Here is a 23,000-nt window from a genome sequence, read left to right as displayed (position 1 = left end):
TATCTGAAGATTTAAAAGAGATGCTTAACTAAATTTTTCATCAGACAACAGCTCAGTACCAGATGAAATGCATCTGTCATAATATTGTTTCTAAGCTGTCTCTGACATTAAACATAAACTCTAATCTCTATAGTATGGATAGAAGTAAAAAGGCATGAAGCTGCTTTAAGAGACATGGGGGGAGGGAGCAGCTCATATTATTGTGGTTATTTTTGTGCTTTATTGTTGCCGCTGCTTCCTTCACTTATTGACTCAGACTGCAAGAGGGGTGATGGGTCACAAGCTGTGCAGCCAGGCTGTCTCTGCTGTTCAGTAGACAGAAACCAGGCTACCAGTTACTCATACAAAGCCTAACCCCAGCCTTCAAAATTACTTTCACCCAATAATAACTATTACAAATTATAGTCTTCTCATCACATACAAGCCTGATCTGTGCTGCTGTCATGTTCGCAATGAATTATTTGCAGTTGTTGTTTCTTATAAATAAAACTGAGTTTTATGGCTGGCTGATGTATGTCCATCTTTAAGCAGCGGCTTAAATACATTTCCTCTCTCACCTATTTGTCACATAAGCCCCGCTCCTCCATTTTTGTTTGTTCCTATTTCCATATTTCCTTCTCTACCTCACCTCACATCTTTTAGGACTGTAATTCAGTGAACCAGGCCTGTTCCGCATTTTACCATTTTGTGTACAACACTTAGGTTTGAGAGTTTTCTGGTTTTTGTTTCTTAGTGTGACAATGTAAACTTTTTATTACTTGCTTGCAGCTAGTCTATCAGAAAACACTACAAGGTTCTCCCTTAACCTTGTTGGCATTATATTTTCTATACCAGGATTTACTAATCAGGAAATGCATGCTGACTTGGTTCAGGGTGAAATGACTGGGAACCTGTCAACTGGAAAAACTTGCAGCTGCTATGTAAAATAAAAATAAAAATTCTAAGCTTAATTAATTGAAATAGTTGATGAATTTGGGGTTTAATATTGCAGGATTTCCTGGATTTTCTACCCGCAGTCAAACTTCAGGTGTTCCTGTGTGATAGTATATATATTGAACATAAAGGGTTATAACCTGCAAAGAAAAACAGATTCTTAGGATGGAAGCAACCTTGCTGCTATGCCAGCGCAATGTCACCAATTACAGCTTTACATTGGTGATGCCCTGTAATTAAAGGCAGATATGCTGGTAAACATATCAAGGAACTGTATGCTAGCCCCTTGATTTCATGTCATGCATATCTTTGAAATAATGGGAGGTGTGATAAAAGTTGAAAATGAGGGCAGCTTTGACAGCAGGAAATACCTCGACTTCTATCCTTTTAATATATGTTATACCGATTGTTTGCTCCTTTCACTGTCCCATACAAGCATGTCTGTATTTGTATTACAGAAAGCATGTAGCCTTCTTAAATAATATTGCCTATCTAATTTGTTTCCACTTTCAGAAACCTGAGTAACAACAAGATCAAAGAGATTCGTGAAGGCACTTTTGATGGGGCAGCAGGGGTTCAGGAACTGATGTTGACAGGGAATCAGCTGGAATCTGTGCATGGGCGAATGTTTAGAGGTCTCACAGGGCTCAAGACGCTGTAAGTATAAAATGTTTTTTATTTTGGTGGGGAAAGGGGACAGAGGAAAGAAACAACTGTTATCTGTTGGCTTATTGATCACTTATACAGTGGTACCTCGGGTTACATACGCTTCAGGTTACATGCGCTTCAGGTTACAGACTCTGCTAACCCAGAAATAGTGCTTCAGGTTAAGAACTTTGCTTCAGGATAAGAACAGAAATCGTGCTCCGGCGGCGTGGCGGCAGCAGGAGGCCCCATTAGCTAAAGTGGTGCTTGAGGTTAAGAACAGTTTCAGGTTAAGAACGGACCTCCGGAACGAATTAAGTACTTAACCCAAGGTACCACTGTACTGTGAATCACTGATGTAGTAAATCAGTGCTCCTGGTTTTGACAGCATCCTTTTTGGGAACAAGACTTAATATTTAATACTTTGCATATGCATAGATCCGTGCTAAATCCCTAATCTAATCTGTTAGTAGTTTCACTGTAATCTTTGGGTGGGTAATTTAAGTCTCTCTGACAGTACTGAATACAGTAGTACCTGGATTCTCGAATGTAATCTGTTCCGGAAGTCCGTTCGACTTCTGAAATGTTTGCAAACCAAGGCGTGGCTTCCGATTGGTGCAGGTGCCCCGGAAACAATAGCCGACAGCCACATCACACGTTCGGCTTCCAAAAAAGTTTGAAAACTGGAACACTTACTTCTGGGTTTTTGGCGTTCAGGAGCTGATTTGTTCATCAGCTAAGCCGTTTGAGAACCAAGGTTCCACTGTAGCTGTCTAACAAACCTGTGCTACTTGTCTTAATAATTCCTTGCCCTATAAGAACAAGACATTTCTAATGTTCTAGAGCAAGCATACCGTTTCCTAGTGTCAAAGGGAAGTTATCTTGTTTTGAAGACCTATCACAAAGTAAGGGTTGGTGCATATACTACATTTTCCCAGCACTGAAACTGCTCAGAAATCCTTTTCTACTTTGAGCTGCATTTCCCCCCTGTTGTAGAAGCATCATAGCCCCCTAATGGATAATGATAAACAGCACTGTTCTGAACTATCTTTTTAGATAAGTATTTTTAAAACAAAACTACATTAGAGGCAGAAGGTTTATACTATTGTTGTATGTCCTGTGTACCATTGCAATGAAACATCTCATTCCTCTACATCAGAAACAAGTTCAGAATTTGTCTGTAAATCTAAATCGCACAGAGGTGAACCACTACCTGGCAACATAAAACTCCTCTGTAGTTTCAGATATTTCACTATATTTCACTTGATGAGCACACTGGACCTACAGGCATTGCCATTTTTTTTATTCACTTATGTTAACTATTTATAGGCTGCCCTATAACAGAAGTCTGAGAACTATTTTTAAATTGTATTAATAAAGATTATTTGTTTGAACTGAAGCTATATTTCTGAGTAGGCAGACTTTGGCTCCTTTAAGGCCTTACTGTATGCTCTCCAGCTTCCCAGTCCCAGTGCCTCAGAGACAAGGCCTTCTTTTGCATCTCTGACACTGGGCTTTAACAGGGGCTACAGTTGACTTTTGTCTTTATAACACCCAATATATAATTTGGCCATGTGTGTACAGAAGCACTCTTCACTAATAGTGGTGGGCAGCTCCCCTTTGAAAATATAACAAAAATTCTGAACTTTATTAGAAAAGCTCATAAAAACCAAACACCAGGGGATCACTCCCATTTCTTTCCTTAATCCCCATAACAACTTGCAGCTCCCTAGAAAATAACTGTCACAACTTCCCTTCCCTACCTCACTTGAAACATAGGAAAATGCCTAACACCGAGTCAGAACATTGGTCCATCTAGCTCAGTACTGTCTATATTGACTGGCAGCAGCTTTCTAGAGTTTAAGACAGTCTGTGTAGCTCTGTTTCGAGATGCCAGGCAAAGCATTGCTTTACTACTGAGCTACTAATATTTATCTAGCACATTATGCCTTTTGATTGCCTCGCCTACACATGTGGTGTCTCCTTCACCTGCCCTCTTTCAATAAAGGAATTCTAATTCTAGGTTTAAATCATTTCAGGATGCTCAGAAGCAACATAATCAGTTGTGTGAACAATGATACATTCACAGGATTGAGCTCAGTAAGATTACTTTCTTTGTATGACAATCGCATCACTACCATCACACCTGGAGCTTTCAATACACTTGTTTCTTTATCTACAATGTAAGTATTACTGTTTTTGTCACTTTAAGTGTTGAATTTGGCTTTTAAAACTAATTTAATCACATGAAAGCGAGAAAGATCAATATATTTTCTTTTTAAAATTATCCAACAGCTGTTCAAGTAGATTTATGGTTGTGGTTTATTATTATTATTATTATTATTATTATTATTATTATTATCATTATTACTATTACTATTACTTAGCATTTGTATACTGCATGAGAATGTTTAAGAACTTCAGTTACTTTATCTTTGTGGTCCTTAGAATAACCCTTTAGTTATTAGGAGGTCAGCATAATTGTTCCATGTTGCAGACAGGGGCCCTGGACCAAGAAGCATCAGCTTACTTAAGAGAGACAGGTTTTGAAATTTCTGATTTATCGCTTAGTTTCTTAACCAGTACACATGAGCTAATGTACGAGGTGCATAATCCTGAAATCCTGTACCTACTTACCAGAAAGTAAGCCCCATTGAACTCAATGGGATTTACTTCTGAGGAGATATGTATAGCAATGCATTGTATATCTCAAAAATAAAAGTAAAGGCTCAAGCAATGGCTTCATATCTGTTCTGGGACCAATTCTGATACATTCCTGTTGCCCCTAAACAGGTTATATAAATTGCAAAGGAGATTATTGCTGGCACTGAATGAATTCAGCATATGTTTATGTTTATATGCTGGGGGGCAAGAATACTGCAGTGACAGATTCTTATACAAGGCTAATCCCTTATATGTTGTGCCAAAGATGATGATGATGGTGGTGGTGATGGTGATGATGATGAAATTTGTATACCAACTTTCATCCAAATATCATTGGGTGGTTTGTAACATGGAACAAAGTGTTTCCTGCCAAACCTACGCATCAGTAACACTTGTATAACAAATGGTTCTCCTACTAGCATCATGTGAATTTAAATTTCATGACTTAGATCCTTAAGGCCTCTCACTAATCTCTCTTCCACAAATCTTACAAGTTTTGTTCTGGTTTGCTTTTTCTGCATCCATTAAGGCCCTTTGAAGTGTTCTATTTGTATGCCTCATCATTCTTTATTTTAATTGCCACTTTAGAATGCTCACATTTCTTTCCAGTTTTTAACTTGGCAGAACATCAGTTTTATTTATTTTTCGCCTCACAGTACTTTTTAAGAATCACAGCACAATCCTAACCATGTCTACTCAAAAGTAGGTCCCTATTGAATTCAAATGGGCTTATTCCCAGGTAAGCAGGGCTAGGATTCCAGCCTTACACTTCTCTTTTTGGCTATAAACAGAGTCATCATTAACAAGGAGAATTAAATGCTTACTTCAGGCATGAGGTTAGAGCATTTAGATACAGCTGGTTCATTTCTGAGGTACTCATGCCATTTTGTTCATGCCAAGCCATATGCAACCATATTTATGCATAGCTTGTGTGTCATGTGAATTAAAAGGGCACAATACTCATTTTAAAGTGTAGCTTGGACATTGCTCCATATCTGAATCATAAATAGCTTATCTTTCTTAAGTTCATTGGGTGATACACAGCACAGCTGAAGCAAGCATCTGATTGTGGTGCTTCTTCAACCTCTCCTCCCTCTGCAGCCTCATGCACCCCCAAAATCTGCTCCAGAGGGTTGACCCTCAGCAAAGCAGAATTTGGGGGCTCATGGGAACTAGAGCAGGAAGAAGAGACACCGAAAGCCCCATTGAAAAAGCAGGTTTCATTTCACTGTTAGGTTGGCATCACTGAATCTAACTCCGTTCTAATCCACTGAGTTTTGCCTAAAAATATGGCTGAGTACTTTTTTCCAGCATGGTATGCAGCCTGGATTTCAATAGTTAACCTGTGTTTTTCTTATGTAAGCCATAATAAAATGAAATATTAATCAACTTTCCAGAAGCCTCACTGTCCTACCTCTGTGTGAGTGACTGTGACTCTCATGAGAGGAAAATATGCTCATCCAATTGTGTAACCTTTTAACTGTCACTGTTTGCAAATTGTAATTCTGTTCTCTAATATCACAGTCAATGCCTTAATAATGCTGCACATTATTGTCCCTTTGATGATTTTCAGTTGTTTTCATTGAAAATAATTTTACACAGTGAAGCTATTTTACTGTCCAATACTTTCAGTGACATTGGCCATCATTATCCTGTTATAGACATCTAAATTGTGCTGTGGAAAGGGGTTTGACTTTGCCAAGATATGAGTAAATCTAATAATCAATTTATCTAATAAGCTTACATTAATCGGGGAAAGGTACACCGTAACGTTAAAGTTGCAAAAGGCATTATCCATGTAACCTTAAATGGATGCATTTTCCCAAAGGCTTAATTTGTGCTACTAATTTATACTACCCAAGATTTTGCAGTCAGTCGAGCTGTATTTTATGCAACTCGGTTACTAGTTCTACTTACATCTTTAATTGATTTACGACCTATTGGAGCTAATGGGACTAAATTCAAATATATCAGTTTGATAGTAAAGTTGATAGTAAAGTATCATTTAAAGACTACGCCACACATTCCAACGTAACTGGCACACCTCTAACTGTAGCAAGCATGTTTTGTAAACCAACTTTGACACTTTTTAATGCAAGTATGATATGGAAATATTTCAAAATAAATACTTGCTGTATTCATAAATAGTTTGTAACTGGAAAGAACTATTGGCCTACCGTAGTTCACAAAACAAGTTAAGCCAAAATGTAGCATACCTAGACTGTGTAAATGTGTGGGCTCCTGGAAGGGTCCTGTTTACTCCTTTGTCGTGCTGAGCAAAGCCAATATTTACCTTAGCAAGTTGTCCAAACCCAGGCTCTCTCCTTGCTAAGCACAAGCTATGACCAAAGTTTGGCTTAGCCCAGTGCAGCACAGAAATAAAAATTAACCAGGGGAGAGCAAAGTGGCTGTGAATGCCTCTAGGAGCCTGCATGTTTGCATGTTCCCTGTAAGCCACAGTTTGGCTTTCATGTTGTTCAAAGAAATCCATTGTAGCCTAGTACAGGGGTAGTCAACCTTTTTATATCTACTGCCCACTAATGCATCTTTCTGGATGGTAAAATTTCCTTACTCCCCCACCAGTGCTCAATGGAAGGAGGATTCAGCTTGTGCTGTAGAACCCCCTACTGCCCACCTAGAATCCTGAAACGCCCACTAGTGGGCGGTAGGAACCAGGTTGACAACCCCTGGCCTAGTAGCATAAGAAAGGGTCTTGAATGTTCAAAATCATTTTTTCTCAGCTTAACTTGATGGAATAATAATAATATAGTTATTATTATTATTTATTGTACCCTGCCTATCTGACTGCATTGCCCCAGCCACTCCCGGTGGCTTCCAACATAATATACAGAAAACAACAACAACCCAACAGAACATCACACATTAAAAGTGGCCCAGTATAGGGATTTGAAATCCAGGGACCAGGTTGACATTTATTTTTTAGTTGTGGCTTTTGAGTCTGGCAGTCACATGCCCCCCTTGTGATGTATTTGAGCTTATCTTCACATAACCATTAGAATCCCAGGATCTTAGTATGGCTGTATGCTGATCCCTTCCTTCCCAACCATTGGCAATAAAAATGTCACTGAAGTTTTATGCATTAATGCATTGCATAGTGCCGGGCTTGAACTCTAGTAGTGGAATTACACCTGTGAGGTTTTTTTGTGTTTTTTTTTAAAATGTCTCTTACTCACTGCTCTTAACCTTACTTGATGGCACATTTCCGTTATGCTTTTGATATATGATGTGTACAACCAATTTTACTAATAAAAAACCCTGTGTTAGCCAAAATGGATTTGGAAGACTTTTGTACACCATCAGTCAATATATTTCTTAACATGATTTGTTAGCTTGAATTCCTGTTAGTGTATAACAGCTGGATTGAAACTATATTGAAGTATTCTTTAACACACATATTAAAGGTTACCTGTATTTTATCACCATGAGACAAATAGAAGCTTTGGGGGTGATTTAAAGCGGGAAAATACATAGGAAAGGGTTGAATGTCTCCTTTTCCCAGCAGTACAGTACTGATCCAGTACTGTAGCTGTTGTTTTTTTAAATTAATTAAAAACAAATTGATAAGAGATCGTGTTCACAGATCTTCTATGTCATTTTTAGTTTGGCCTTTAGTACAAGCCAGGTAAGTGGCATGTTGAAACATATTACAGATTGACTACTTTCCTGCAGGCTGTGATTTGTCAGTGTCTGATCAGGAGAACAGTGGTAGAGCATAGACAAAAGCGCATTGAGTGATGAACAGTTGCTTCCTGCTCAAGTGTCTCATTTTTGAAAAGAAAATGCAGCCATTGGACATACAGCTTCCTTTGTAAGATAGTTAACAGACCTCATTTGCCTGACTGCCAATTTGCTTTTGAAAAATCCATCCCTAGATTTCTGCAATGACTGTCACTACATTTTACCTCATTTCCCATCCAGTAATTTGCTGTCTAATCCATTTAACTGCAACTGCCACTTGGCATGGTTGGGGAAATGGTTAAGGAAGAGGAGGATCGTCAGTGGAAATCCACGTTGCCAGAAACCATTTTTCTTGAAGGAAATTCCAATTCAGGATGTGGCTACACAGGACTTTACATGTGACGGTAAGAACAGTTTCTAGAAACAGAATAACGAGGCCCCGGCGCAGTTTCTGGTGAAATCTGTAGTATTGGCTATATCTTAAGTAGCTTGAAAGACCTGACCTGTCAATAGGAGAACATTGCTATCTCAGTGTCTAATGCATCCCAAAATTGGGTTTTGGCAATATAATTCAAAATCCTTCCATCTTAGGCACCTCATTTTTTCACATTAATAGATAAACATGCTCTTACCTCTCCCCTTCAAATGTATTGCTTGGTAGAATTTTTCTTGAACTCACATCCTCATATGGACTAGTTTTCTCTAGTCTATTTGATAGTAAAGGAAATAACTGCTTTTGAACTGAACACCTGTATGAATTTTAAGTAATGTTTCTTGACACTACATATCTGCACTTTAAAACTGAGCATCTAGAATAATAATAATAATAATAATAATAATAATAATAATAATAATAATAATGCCCCAGCCACTCTGGGTAGCTTACAGCATATGTAAAACATAATAAAACATCAATCATTAAAAACTTCCTGATACAGAAATAACCAAAATAGAACTTCTAGGTTTTGGAACTCCTAATGTTCAAGTTGTGTGGGTTTTTTTGGGGGGTGTGTGTTTTAAAAATGCTTAAAAATCCGACCAATTCTCATTAAGCTTAGTAAGGGTAAATTTAGATCCTGTTGCATAGGGGAGAGCCTTAGGGCCCTCCCAACGGATTACCTGGAACTAACATTTACAACTCCTCATTTGTCTGCATTAATGTTACTTTATCAATGGAAATTATCAGTTTTACAGTCATAATGTAAGCTATTTCTTGTACCTTCCTATCAAGTGTTGAAATTTATGTTCAAATAGAAGGTACTTCTGTACTAGTAGTGTTGAGAGGACAGGAAAAATCTGATGAATTTGGTCTCCCATGTGCATGCCTAAAAGTAGTTAAAATCTAGTATGTGAATAATCACCAGAGGCTATATTCTTTGTTACAATGTTCAGTACAACCTTGTTTGAATTACAGAACATTCCAGTTTTTATAGGCCCAATTGAATATATACTCTACAAAATATTTCTAGACATGTGTTTGGATACCACAGTTTGTTTTCTCCCTGGTGCTTTGTGAAGCCACATACTAGTTTGAGTAGAAGTCCATGCTTTATTGTTCTTCACTTCAAAGGCTTAATTTTGTAACACTAGCCTCCTGCTCTCTAGTTGTGAGGTTTAATCTGTTTTATAAACTCTGTCTTATAGAAATCATCACCCATGTTGGAAATACTAGATATTTTTATACATGCGCAGATGGATCTCTAATTATTGTGGATGCTTAGCTCATTTTGTTCCTTTATTTTTCATTGCACTTGTCAAAAACAAAAATCCTTATAATTTTTTTTAAAGGAATGTGACATATTCAGAGTCTTCTCTTTGACAAATAAATATAATCCATACCAAGCTGCACGTGATATTGTAAAGCACTTAGTTTTCACCAAAATAATAGACAGGAAAGACTGATATTTCAGATTGGTTCATAACTGCATATTCATCAATATATTGTATCATCAAATAGTCCACCACAAATAGAATTTTCTTGTTATCTTGTCGTCCAGCACCGGAGGAGGAAAGAACTTAAACATGTAGCAGAGTTTCTAAAAAAACAGACCAGAGGCAATTGTACTCCATTCAGCAGAGCTTTACTGGTACTGAAGGCATAAATGGTCACAAATCCAGTACATTCAGGATTGGCACAGTCCATAAAAATCCAGTTGCAGCAAAAAACAATAAAACTTACAGACTTATAAGACTAAACCTTATCACTACAGCATACAGATACAGAGCACTAAAACAGACAGAAAACAGAAAATGAGTGAGACCCAGACTCCTCCTGGTCTTAGTATTATAGTCCACTTGACCTTGACAGAAAGGATAACAAAACCAGTTTAAACCAGCTGTATGCCGCTTCCCAGAAAAATAACCCAAACATCAGAAACCTTCTTCCTGTTTCTCTCACATAGAAATAAACCTTCTTTCACAAAGAGAAAAAACCTTCTAGAACCCTTTTGAACTAATCGGAATAGGAAAGATCTCTACACATCAGATCAATACTTTCAGTACTAAGAAATAAAAACTGACATATTTCACATCATATTAAATGCTTTTTTAAAAGTCACACATTTAGCTGTCAATCATGAAGAATACAGTAATTAAATAGACAAACAGAGTGACAAAAATGCATGTGTGAACCAGGCCTCAGCAGTGTAACTGAGGGTGAATCCAACTTGTGCCCTTATAGGCACAGAAGGACTTTTGATCCAGCATAGGCATCTGCTTATGGAAGAAGAAAGATAGAAAACTGCACTTGGCATGAAATGTTGCCTGAGCAAGCTTGCATTTCTTCCCCATATAGTGTTCAGAAGACACTTAAAATTTTACTCAGTTATTTATGATTACTAGCGAGATATCCAGGGACATCTTAGCCATAGAGGCTAGTGGCGCAGGGCGCCACGGCACCAAGTTCTGGAGGGCGCCAGGGAAGACGCGGAGGCTGGATGCGGTGCCTCTCCTGGCATTAGCTCGTCACCCTTGCCCGCCTCCGCCATGCCATGCCGCGCCCGGAGCCGTCTCCCTGCTGGAGGAGCCGTCCTCTAGCCACTGCCCGCCTGGAGAAAAACGTGGAGGTGGAGGGCTCCAGAGGGATCCTTGCACCAAGGTGCCAGATATGCTTAAGACGGCCCTGTAGATATCACAGTTTTATAAGAGGTGAGATGTTATTTTAGAAGTGAATGATCTCAGGTTCCTCTCATCTCTTTCTGACCTTCCTTTTTACACTTTTCTCTCTCTCTTCATAGGTAATACTGAAAGCAGCTGTCATTTTTCTCCCCGTTGTCCAGAACAATGCACTTGTGTGGATTCAGTAGTTCGCTGCAGTAACAAAGGGTTGCGTTTCCTGCCTAAAGGTGTCCCCAAAGATGTGACAGAACTGTAAGCCATATTTTCATTTACAATAAAGAGTTGGCAATATAAATTAAATTGCTTGGGATGGGCAGCCTTCAGAAGGGCAGTTTTTTAAAAGACTAAAACACTCAGGCCCACCAACCAGTCCCAGATTCAAAATAGTGGCTCAGAGTATGGGTATAAATTTCAATATGAGCTACTGAAGTTCAAGTATTTGGATAGAAAATTATCAAAGTTTGGGATTAGGACTGCTGTTTTGCCTTTCAGTCTCCTCTCCCAAGTTCTTTATAGCATAGTTTTGCATTTTATTTTAAGTGTGGTGGTTATAGATTTTTTTTAATGCCTCATTAGGAAAGAAAGACATCTAGAATGGTGTAACTTTGACAGCTAGGTCTTTTGCTACCTTCTTGTTCTTTCTGAATATATCAGGTGAAATTAACAAGTTAAATATTGAATGTTCTGTGCTGCTTTTTCAGCAGGAAGGGAGTATGTTCACAATTGCCCACTTGAATGAGCTATTGAAAATGTATTCCCAGCATAATCATTTGTAGGCTAATTATCCCTGCTGGTTGACATTTTTAAAAAAAGAAGAAGAAAAAGAGAAACATTTGAAAGTAAAATGGGATTATTTACTCTGATGCTAACAAAATGGCTAAAATAATAGGCAATTAGATTAAATTATAAAGTAGATTTGCAGGAGGTGAGGGCAGCTTCTTGTTTGTATCTCATTTTAGAATGTGGTTTTCTGTGGAAAGGCACTAAAAAGGGGAAATTGGCAGCCAAGTAGTAGAGGTTTTCCCTGTTAGTTTCTCCATGTGAACATGTTTAGAATTCAAAATTGCTTGAAATATGTGATTCATTGGTTCTGTGGTATGTGAGGTGAGTTAGTGTCTGCAGAATATAGCACTGAAATGTGAGAAATACCTTTTCAACATGTGAACTGCATGAAGTGTCATCATCACTGCATTGGTGGAAGGCAGAAAATATCAGAGGCTCTGTTGTTTTACTCCTAAGGCTGCCAAGACTAGCTTAGATCACATGGGTGCAACTCAGTTTCGGATTTATGTATAGGCTACGTAGGCATAGGGCCTCTAAATCTAGGGGGCCTCACCAGCCTGCCCACTCCCCAGTGCCGCAGTCTCCCCTCTCCCAAAATTGCAAACCCAATACTTCATGTGAGGGCAGGACAACTTGGGCCTCTAAATCTAGGGGGCCTCACCAGCCTGCCCTCTCCCCAGTGCCTCAGTCTCTCCTCTTCCAAAATTTCAAACCCAAGACTTCATGCAAGGGCAGGGCAACTCAGGCCCAGCAACTATGAGACTCAGGGCTAGCCAGTGGGGCCCAGTTTGAAGAAGTGGGGCCCAACTTTAGTTGTTTTTGTTTTTTGTGGGGCCCCAGTTCACAGCCAAAGTCTGCAAAATCTTATAGATATAAATAAAATCCATATAGATTGCCCTGGTGCAGGGGCCCCCGTAGGAGCAGCACGGGGGCCCAATTTGGCCCAATTGCTCCAATTGCCTTAAGGTCAGCCCTGATGAGACTGTGCAGGAGTTGGACTGACAAGCTCTGTACCTTCTAGGTCCCTGGTGTCACTATTCAGAGTACAGGCTCAAGGACTTGTTATGGAAATGAAGGGGGGGTCCACTTATTAGAAATCAGTTTTGTCACCTCTCACCCCCCCCAAACCCCGAGACAATGAGCCCAGCCACCTTTTATTCACAGTGGCATAAGCACTACATTACAGCATGGCCATAAACCTGTATGTTCAACCACTGAAATATACACCAAATATTTAGCAATGGAGATTTATGCTACTGCTTTATGAATGAACACTGTGTTTTATGAATGGACGCTGTATTTTGTGAATTACCTAAGAGCCACCAATAGGGAGCTCTAGAATCTGACCTCTAACCAGTTGGGTACTACCAAACAGCGACCCCTATTGCTGAAAGCAGGTAACCAGCAGGGAACGCTTCAGCTCAGCCTTTGCACTGTTGACTGAACACCCCCTGCTGTGCAGATAATGGAGAAAGCTCTTAAATTGTATCCCTTCTGGCATCCTGGCCAACTCTATTACGCTGGTGTAAACCCTGGTGCACCAAAAGCCCAGAAAAGCAGGAAATAAAATCTGCTCATACGTCAGCGACTGATAAGACTTTTCAACCAGTTCTTCCAAAGTCTTCCTAAATTATAAAGCTCCAAAATATAGGCCAAAAGAGAACAGGTCTGGGAAGAGCAAAGTATACAATGGGCACCACCAGTGAAAAGGCCCTGCTCTGGGTAGCTCTTGCCCTGTCATTTGATAGGGTGCCCACTTGCCCTCCTTCTTGACATGGAATGCTCTCTGTTTGAGTCTTCAGGTCCAGTACAAAGACCATAAAAAGGGAGAACAGGGACCTTGAAGTTCCCAACAGCTGGCAAGCTAGCAAGCAAGCAAGCAAGCAAGCACACAGGTCACCTTTGTCACAGTCAGGATGCCTATGTCCTGGCCAGGCTTGCACTCAATCTTGTTTTTGTACAATCTTGTTTGTTCTCAAATTATATTATCAACATATACAAGCAAAGAAGTTGTTTTCCTTCATTTGCAAGGAATCATACAAAACAAAGTGGCACTGTTAAAGAAAAGTTCCAGGGTGGCAACAGAAAGCAAACTAAAAATACTTTTGCAGTTCGTCAAAACTATCCAGCAATATCAAGTTATGATGTGTGATGCTAATTATTTTCCCAAGAGTTAAATGATAACTAATCAGAGGCAGCTACAGTTGCAAATGGCAACAAGATATCTGTGAAAGGAAGAGGAGCAAGTTTGCTCAAGTGTGTTGCAGGTAGAAATACTGTTTGTAATGAAGTGAGAGCAGTAGTTTACTTGCTCAAATTAACAAATAAGAAAGTTTTGAGAATTTAAATTCTAAATTAAAATTGATTACTTAATTGAGAAGGGGATTGTAACAAAAGCACTGGTATCTGGTGGGCAATCTCATCCTTTATTTCCACACAGTGTCTGCAGACCAAATCACCTGTCAGGAGAGTTATGAGATTCAGGTGAGGGTCAGATGCCTTGTCAATCCCAGCAGGTATATAAGAGGACAACCGCCCTGGCCAGGCCTTCACCCGAATTTTAAATACACGTCATCATCCTTGGCGTCACTCAATTTTGTTTATAACACTCTTCCATTTTCTTCTAGCCGTGAGGGTGGGGGATGGGGAAGGGCCTCGCAAGTGGAGTAGCCTAGACCCTCTCTTCATCTAAATCCAGCCCTGGTGCAATTGCTACCAGTGGAATGTCAAAACAACTAATTCTTATTCCAGTTAAACCTAAGGGAAATTTTATTGATTGAATTTCCCATATTATATAAGTTGGAAGCTGTAGTTTTGGGACACAGTAATCCAACATGTGGCCCGTGGGCTGCATGCGGCCCTTGAGGCCTTTTTTGGTGGCCCTAGGCAGGGAAGAGGAAGCAGCTCCTGGGGCAGTGGCACTGGGATGGAGGTGTGAGGGCTGTCATGGAAGATGTTGACCCTAGTGCATGGCAACTGTGAAAAAGATGGATTCCATAGTAAGGATCATTAGGAAAGGGACTGAAATGAAACTGTCAGTATCACAATGCAGTTATATAAATGAAGCTAAGTGTTTGAAGATTCAAGACAAACTAAAGAAAGTATTCCTTCACATAGAGCATAGTTAAACTATGCAATTCAATCCCACAAGATGTAGGCCACCAGCTTGGATGGCTTTAAAAGAGGATTAGACAAACTGATGAAGGATAAGGATATCAGCGGCTGTAGGCCATGATACCTGTGCTCTGCCTCCACCACTGGAACAAGTTTTATTCTGAACACCAGTTGCTAGGAATGGGCTGGGGGGGAGTGCTGCTTGCAGGCGTGTCATGAGCACCTGGTTGACCACTGGCAGAGCTCTCCTTATGCTCTTAGAAGTCCTTAAAAGTCATTTGGGTTTTCTGAGTCCTAGGGATCAGTACTGTGTGGGGAGGCGGGGGAGTTTGCACACTTTTACTACCATAGAGGCCAGTAAATCTAATTTCATTTTCATGTTTTTATTTTCTATATTAGAAAATTGTGCTCAGGAAGTCACTTTTAAATTTAGTTAGTTTATACCCACTTTCTGCATAGTCATACTTGTGTTTTAAGATGTCAGAAGGTAATACATGTGTTGACCAGTGAAAGATGCACAAACTCCCAATTTGCCTTTGGATGTCCAAAATAATGCACCAACATTCCATTGTCTTTTTCTTTTTTCTTTTTTTTCTTTTTTGAGAGAGAGAGAGAGAGAGAGAGACATGTGTGACTTCCATGATATGTCTCATGAAAGCAATGCTGGAAGTAGTTTTGCTAGCAGCATTTGACACAAAATAAGAAAGGACTGAGCTTCATGCTTCATTCTGCAAATGGTACTTGTGCATCTGCTTTCTTATACAGGGTCTGTATCTAATATTCTAGCTCTCTCTCCTCCATCTTAAACTTCAGAGTTGTAACTAATATTGATGTGTGGATAGCATGCTTTTGCCGATAGCTGATGCAGTGTTTTAGAGAGTTTCTCTGGCATCCCATCTGTCTTTCTCTCTGACTGGCTTGATCTGGCATTCTGACATAGTTCCAATAATAAAGGGGAGGATTTATTTAGTAGCATATTAATGAATGCTGTGGAGCCTTGCATTTATAAACTTCCATTTGCCAAGAGAAAATCGCATCCGCTGTGTGACAAACATGTTCAGCTGAAATGCTTTTTATTAAAATGTAATCATGCATGTTTATACATTACATTTTAATAAAAAGCCTGCCATACATCTAACAAGACCTAGTAAATTAGAGCTGTATATAAAGTTCCAGAATATCCATACAACAGGAAATCTTTTACTGCAACAGGTCCTAAATAATGTTACACTGAAATGGATACACAGACAGATGGAAAATTTCATTCTGCAGCAGGTAGAGTTTCACCATAGCAAAATGCTAAAGTAATACTTAAAATAGTACTCTTTCTCCAGCAGTAGTGAACTGAGGGCAGATCTACACCATACATTTATAGCACATGCAATGCACATTTAAAGCACATTACTTCCCCCCAAAGTGGGGGGTGTAGTTTCACCCTCTCACAGCAGTTGCAAGATGCAGTTCCAATGATTCTTTGGGAGAAGCCATATGCTTCAAATTTATGCTGAATATGCTTTAAATGAATGTTGTGGATCAGCTGCCTACCCCCCCCCCAATGAATTTGTGTACCCAGGGCAATGTAGAAATACACCACATTTTTCCCTATAGATTCACATGCTGAAATTCTGTATCCTAGAGCATACTTCTAGGTCTAGTTGAATTCCCAGAGGAATTTCTTTTGAATCCTTTTTGCATCCATATAGTTAGGTCTGGCACATTCAGAAGAGAAAACTGAGCAGTTTACAGCATTACTAGAAACTGAGTGCTGACTGATGCTGCGGTATTCTGTCATTACTGCTGATGAAAGTCATAAGTGTGAAGCTGAATGGATGCTAGAGAAATCACTTTGTAGATTTAGAGACCTGTACTGTCTGGATAATAGCTGCTATTTATATACTACCTGTTAATTTGAAATTGAGAGAATTTCCTCTTTAACATCAATGGCAACCAAACAATTCAACAGAAATATTGCATGGCCCTGTATTGGTTTCCATTAAAATAAAACTGCACCTCACATAGCACACTGTGGTTGAAAAACTTTTTCATTATAGTGTTTTCATTATTCTCTCAAATGATTATCTGTTTCAGGGGTGAGCAACCTTTTTCAGCTGTGGGCCGGTCCACCGTCCCTCAGACCTTGTGGGGGGGCCAGACTATATTTTTGGGGGGGGGAATGAATGAATTCCTATGCCCCACAAATAACCCAGATATTTTAAATAAAAGGACACATTCTACTCATGTAAAAACACGCTGATTCCCGGACCATCCGCGGGCCAGATTGAGAAGGCAATTGGGCCACATCCGGCTCCCAGGCTATAGGTTGCCTGCCCCTGATCTATTTTAATGGTCACTGCATTAAAATATGTAAGCTGCATTTCAAATCCCGAACAGCAATATCAAATGGTCAGCTCTATCAAGCAATGGATAGAGTAATGAAATTCTCACAGGTTTCAGAAAATTGGCTTCACAATAAGCAACTATGATGAAAATTGGCACTGGAATCCTTGTTTCTCCTGAGGTTGCTGTACACTTGCTGTATGCAGTTATTTCAAAAATAACAAATTAATTTAGATTGATGAAATTGCAACTTTTACCCAAATGTGTGTAAATTTCAGTGGCTCAGTTTGCATGTCACAGTAAGCAAGACAAATTGTTATTTAGGCAATATACTGTATAATCTAAAGGTGAGCTGAACTGGGTCAGGGGAGAGTTTCACGAACATTTTTGTTCTTCTCAAAAAAGCACCTCTCTAATTTGCAATTACTTTTTAAGGGCACTCAGTAGGACATTTTCAGCTGGTAAAAAGAGGACAATTCCCCTTTGCCTTGGCAACTAAACCAGTGCTCCCTGTTTTTCTGTGCTGCACTTTGGCAATGAAACCTTCTCAGTGCCATGTGGCAAATTAGGAACTGTTGGAATGCACACCTGACTGCAGATCTGCATTATACTGCTCTCAATGGGAAGCATGATTTAATGCACTTTCCAATGTGCATTCTGGCATAACTAAGAGCTATATCATAGCTTCAGAGTAAGGCAGTGCCCTCAGTGATGCCAACGCATAGCCGTATCTGATTGGCTCTGAGACATCGTTACTCATTGAATGGTCCTAATTTGCTGTGGTCATGAAGGGAAAAGAAACCCTATTAAAATTTTAAAGTGCTGCTGAAGGTGCAGTAGATCAGCTATGAACAAGCTTGAAAAGAGCAAAGTGAAAAGGCTTGGGGCATCATTCTTACACCCTTCAAAAACATACATGTGTTGGAGGGCAAAAACTTGGCACTGCCAGATCATGTGTATAATCACATGAAAAATGTAATTGCCTGTTCCTACTTATGTTTTCGAGGCACCCATTTACAATAATTTATTTTGTAAAATTTAAATACAGATTTAATAATATCTGACTTTGCATTTAAATCTTAAATATTGCTGCCTCAGTTATTATCAGTCATTGTGTATTCATTTTACATTTTTACTAAGCAGTTAAAGTAAATGGTTGCATGGATTAACACAGCTAGACTGAGTCAGCTTCTGATGTGTTATTGAAATATTGCCTGCATGAGCAGTTTGCAGTCAGAGGGCAGAAATAATTCTAATGAGGTCAATTTGCATTTGGAGTTCTTTTTAGTAGCTTTAATTAAGCACAACCTTATAGCAAGGACATAAGCGATCCTCCCCCTTCTTTGTTAATGTGCTCACTAGAAGAGGTAAATGAGTTTATTTCAGGTTTCTGGAAAAGATTATTTTTGTATTCACTAATTTTCTTTTTAAAAAAGCAAACAGTAGTGTTTTCCTGTAAGCTCACTGATTTACGAAAGAAGAAAAGGGATATTCAAGCGAGCCACTCCATCAATACATCTAATATTTACTTACTCCAGTATTACTCCTAGTACCCTTTCTTTTAGAGATACACTCTTACTTTACTTTCAAATCCTTTTACAAACTAAACGAGGGCAAAAAAACCTAGCAAACTGCGACTTTTAACACATATAAACTGGTGGGGTTTCTGTTGAACTAACTCCACCACTGCCTAGTAGAATAGGGATTCCCAAACTGTGGTCCATTGGCCACCAGTCATCCACAAGCTTCATTCAGTGTCTGTGGCTTTCCATTACATGGGAAGTTAGTGCTGATTTTAAAATATGTACGGTATTTATTGCTTCTTTTATTTCTTATATTGCATTTTATTGTATTACGATTCAAATTCTATGGAATCACAATTGCCACACTAGACAGAAAATTTGGTCTTCCAAGAGCCTCAGCAAATTTCAGGTGGTCGCAAAGATTTGAGGCTACTGCATTAGAGGATTGGGTTACAAGGAACTACAGTGGTACCTCTACTTACGTTCACCTCCGGTTATGTACCCTTCGGGATACGTACGCGGCTAACCTGGAAGTATTTTTCCGGGTTTTGCCGTGCTCGCATGTGCAGAAGCGCTCTACGCGCCACACGCATGTGCAGAAGCGGCACCTCCGGATAAACACACCTTGGGATCTGACCGGAGCTCCAAAATGGATCCTGTGCACAAACGGAGGTACCACTGTACTTCCATTACTTACTATAATCTCAGCTTTGAACCTAGGCAATTTAGATTTCTCCTTTTCTCCTGGGCTTCCTGGTAGCCCACTAAGAATTGCCTAATTATTGGGTTGTATCTTTCCCCAAATTACATGTCACAAGTTTGTTTCCCCTAACAAAACATATACTGGCACTGCTCTCTATGTGTGCTTTTTTGTTCTAAAAAATACAATTAACGTTGTGGAGTCTGGTGCATCCCAATAGCTTTTATTTTTACATTGCTTTAAAAAAACCTAATTTTTATGTTAAACTAGACTAATTTTGATGTCACATTATATCTTTATTACCAGCCAGGATTTTGAAGGGGTCCATAGGACACAAACTGCAAATTGATGCTGTCAAAACAAATAATGTGTGTTTGGCTGAGGTAGTACAAAACTGTTTTAACTTGACATGTTCCAGAAAGACGCTGGAAAAAGAAGTTTTAAAAGAACCCAAATGGTCTTATATAGATACAACCCCCCCGCCCCAATCACTGCAATATAACAATAGAATTTTGGCTTTGCTTTCACATACACTGACATAGACATCTAATTCGATGATGGCTATCACTATGCAGAAATAGGCTTTTGGATAAGCAGTGGTTGAAATCATGCAACTGGATGCATATTTGTATCAGTATACACATCCTGACCCTATTGAACTGGCTGGAAACATATTTTGGTGTAGTTGGGAATTCACCACCATCATTTACAATTAAACCTGCTTAAAGTATTTAACATAAACTCACAATTATGATGGTTTCTGGTTGGACATTCGCAGATGTAGCCTATAACTATTTTCAATATATATTGCTTTCAGATACCTGGAAGGAAACCATTTACCTGCTGTACCAAAGGAACTCTCCCTGTTCAGACACTTGACACTAATGTAAGTATCTCAGAATTTGGAACCGGCCCTTCCTTTCCAGTGCTTTTTCCCTAGGAAAAAATGGTGCTGGTGCTACCCACCATTGAGTAGTGCCATAAAAAAGCACTGTTCCTTTCTATCATGTTGGGGCATCTTATGTGTTGCTGTACAGCAATATATTACCATAACGACTTATGGTACCAGGAGTTGCCAAACATTATTTATTAAATTTCTATACCGCCCTTGATCTGAAGATCTCAGGGTGGTTCACAGCAGAAATACATGTGAGCAGCATGGCATCCATGATGGCTTTCACTGGTGCCCCTGGGCAGTTGCTCTGGACTTCCATTTAAAAATAAAGTCAGTCTCTAGGTGTTATGTACTGAGTTGAATAGGATCCAAAATGCAGCAGTCTGATTGGTCCTAGAACAATAGCATCCAGAATGCAGCAGTCTGATTGGTCCACAGGAGCCACCCAATCCAGTTCCAGGTGGAAGTGAATCCGCAACCTGATTGGCCTACAGGAGAATCCCAGAATTAGCCAATCATGTGGGGCCCATTGTGTAAATAATGTAGACATTCTGGGGGAACTTCCATTCCTCCTCACCACTATGAGCTGAATAAAGAGCATGAAATCCACTCTCGACTCCCAAGTATATTTCACTAGTCATCTTAGAAACTTATGTGGCCACCTTGTATATTTTTCCTGGTACTAAGGAATGCTCCCTGTTGCTATTAGGCAGCAGAAGTATTGGTAAGTGCATATAAAATCAATATTGTATGATCTCCACACTCGAGACCAGTAGAACTACCCCTGGGTAGGATGACTTCCCAAGATAAACAAAAATTTATCAGGGGTCTCTAATTTTGTGTTATGCCACACTGCCCATTACAACCTCAATACAACTTGCTGTAAATTCAAAGCATTCTCACTGGTCAAAAAAGGTTGGCAATCTCTGCACCAGGCACATGGAGGAGTTGCCAGCGTAACTTTGTTTGAAATTTCAATAATAAAATTTTCTACTTTTTACAGTATTTGGTTTGGTTTTCTTACAGCATTACATTCTTAGATAATTGGTCCTTGTTGATTTATTTGCTTTGAAACAACTTGAACTTTGACCTAACTTTAAGAAAAGACTTATTTTCATTGCATCAATGACCTTTATTTTGTGTATTTTTCTTCAGTGACTTAAGCAACAACAGCATCAGCATGCTGGCCAATTACACCTTCAGTAATATGACACAGCTATCAACACTGTAAGTACTTAGTAGTTCTGGCATACACTGTAATTGCTGTTCAGTGTGAGATCAGTTGCATTAACTAAGCATTTAATGTTTCTAAGTTAATGAATTCTGATTTCTGTTCTGCTTTTGCTTCAGTGAATCAATGACGAAGTAATGCAACCTGTGTTCTTTTATTATTCCAGGATCCTGAGCTACAACAAGCTGAAGTGTATCCCAGTCCATGCGTTCAATGGGCTTAAGTCTCTCAGGGTGTTGTAAGTATTGCTTGTTCACTGTGGCTGGGTTATAGTTTAAGAGGCTGCAGGTAACAGCAAGATTTTTAACGAGCAGATGGCTTTCACTTGAGTCACCACATCACGCTCATTTCCAGACAATTAGTTCCAGTTTACTTGCACTGAGATGTAAAATAGCCTGTAACCACTGTTCAAGGGGGATGTTGGACTTTTGTGTAGAGAGTGAGATCCTTTTGAGCTTTAAGATGATTATTAATTTTGAAGATGCTTGAAATGCAGACTGGCCCAATGCTCAGGGATAATGAGAGCTGAGGTCTGGCAACGTCTGAATGGCCACAGGTCTCCAACCCCTGTATTAAAATATACATGATCTTATGCAGTATGGCAGAGGCTGATATCTAGCATTGCCAGAAGACCAGTCTGGGATCAGGTGCAAGGATTTGAACCTATAAGTTTCTCTTTCCCTTCTTGACTGGCTCCAGTACAGTTCTGTATGTGTACAGTTCTAGGAATAGAGAAGGGACTATAGGAAATAGATCATTCATATTTGCAGTAGCTGCTCTTATTTTCTGCAAGGAGGTCCATCACTGCCAAGTAATAAATGGAGCATAAACTTCCAGAAGCACATGAGATGCACTTCCTACATGTTTCTAAAAGCTTCCTTTCTCCTTCTTTCTGGCACACCAGGCAATGTGCCACTCTGAGATATTCATAGGCATTGTTGGGGACGTGTGAAAGGAGACAAGGGTGAGTTGCAGGTCAGTTGAAGATTGTGTACAGCAGGATGAAACCAGTAATCTGCCTGCTGATGAGGCAATATGGTAGTCTGTTTTGCTGAGGGCAAACTTCACACACAGTGAATTTTTGTAGATTAGCTGGTGACTTTTTCTCGTCATTTGAGAAATGCAGATACTGGCGTGCTTAGAATAATAATAATAATAATAATAATTTATTATTTATACCCTGCCCATCTGGCTGGGCCTCCCCAGCCACTCTGGGCGGCTTCCATAAAAACCAAAAATACAGTAAAATATCACACGTTAAAAACTTCCCTGAACAGGGCTGCCTTAAGATGTCTTCTGAATGTCAGGTAGTTGTTTATCTCTTTGACATCTGCTGGAAGGGCGTTCCACAGGGCGGGC

General features: G+C 39.5%; 1 protein-coding gene across 2 annotated transcripts in view; it reads left to right on the top strand.

Annotated features, from left to right (window-relative positions):
• SLIT3 (slit guidance ligand 3) overlaps window positions 1-23,000 on the top strand; it is a 405,171-nt gene that overhangs the window by 299,508 nt on the left and 82,663 nt on the right. For both annotated transcript variants that reach the window (XM_053376507.1, XM_053376506.1), the window contains exons 17-23: window positions 1,447-1,590; window positions 3,618-3,761; window positions 8,182-8,345; window positions 11,178-11,310; window positions 20,333-20,401; window positions 21,566-21,637; window positions 21,808-21,879. In XM_053376507.1, the coding sequence (XP_053232482.1) occupies window positions 1,447-1,590; window positions 3,618-3,761; window positions 8,182-8,345; window positions 11,178-11,310; window positions 20,333-20,401; window positions 21,566-21,637; window positions 21,808-21,879 (798 nt within the window). The remainder of the gene's footprint in view (window positions 1-1,446; window positions 1,591-3,617; window positions 3,762-8,181; window positions 8,346-11,177; window positions 11,311-20,332; window positions 20,402-21,565; window positions 21,638-21,807; window positions 21,880-23,000) is intronic.

The sequence above is a fragment of the Podarcis raffonei genome, chromosome 2 (assembly GCF_027172205.1).
Source record: "Podarcis raffonei isolate rPodRaf1 chromosome 2, rPodRaf1.pri, whole genome shotgun sequence".
Lineage (NCBI taxonomy): Eukaryota > Metazoa > Chordata > Lepidosauria > Squamata > Lacertidae > Podarcis > Podarcis raffonei.
This window is presented reverse-complemented; position numbering and strand designations above follow the sequence as displayed.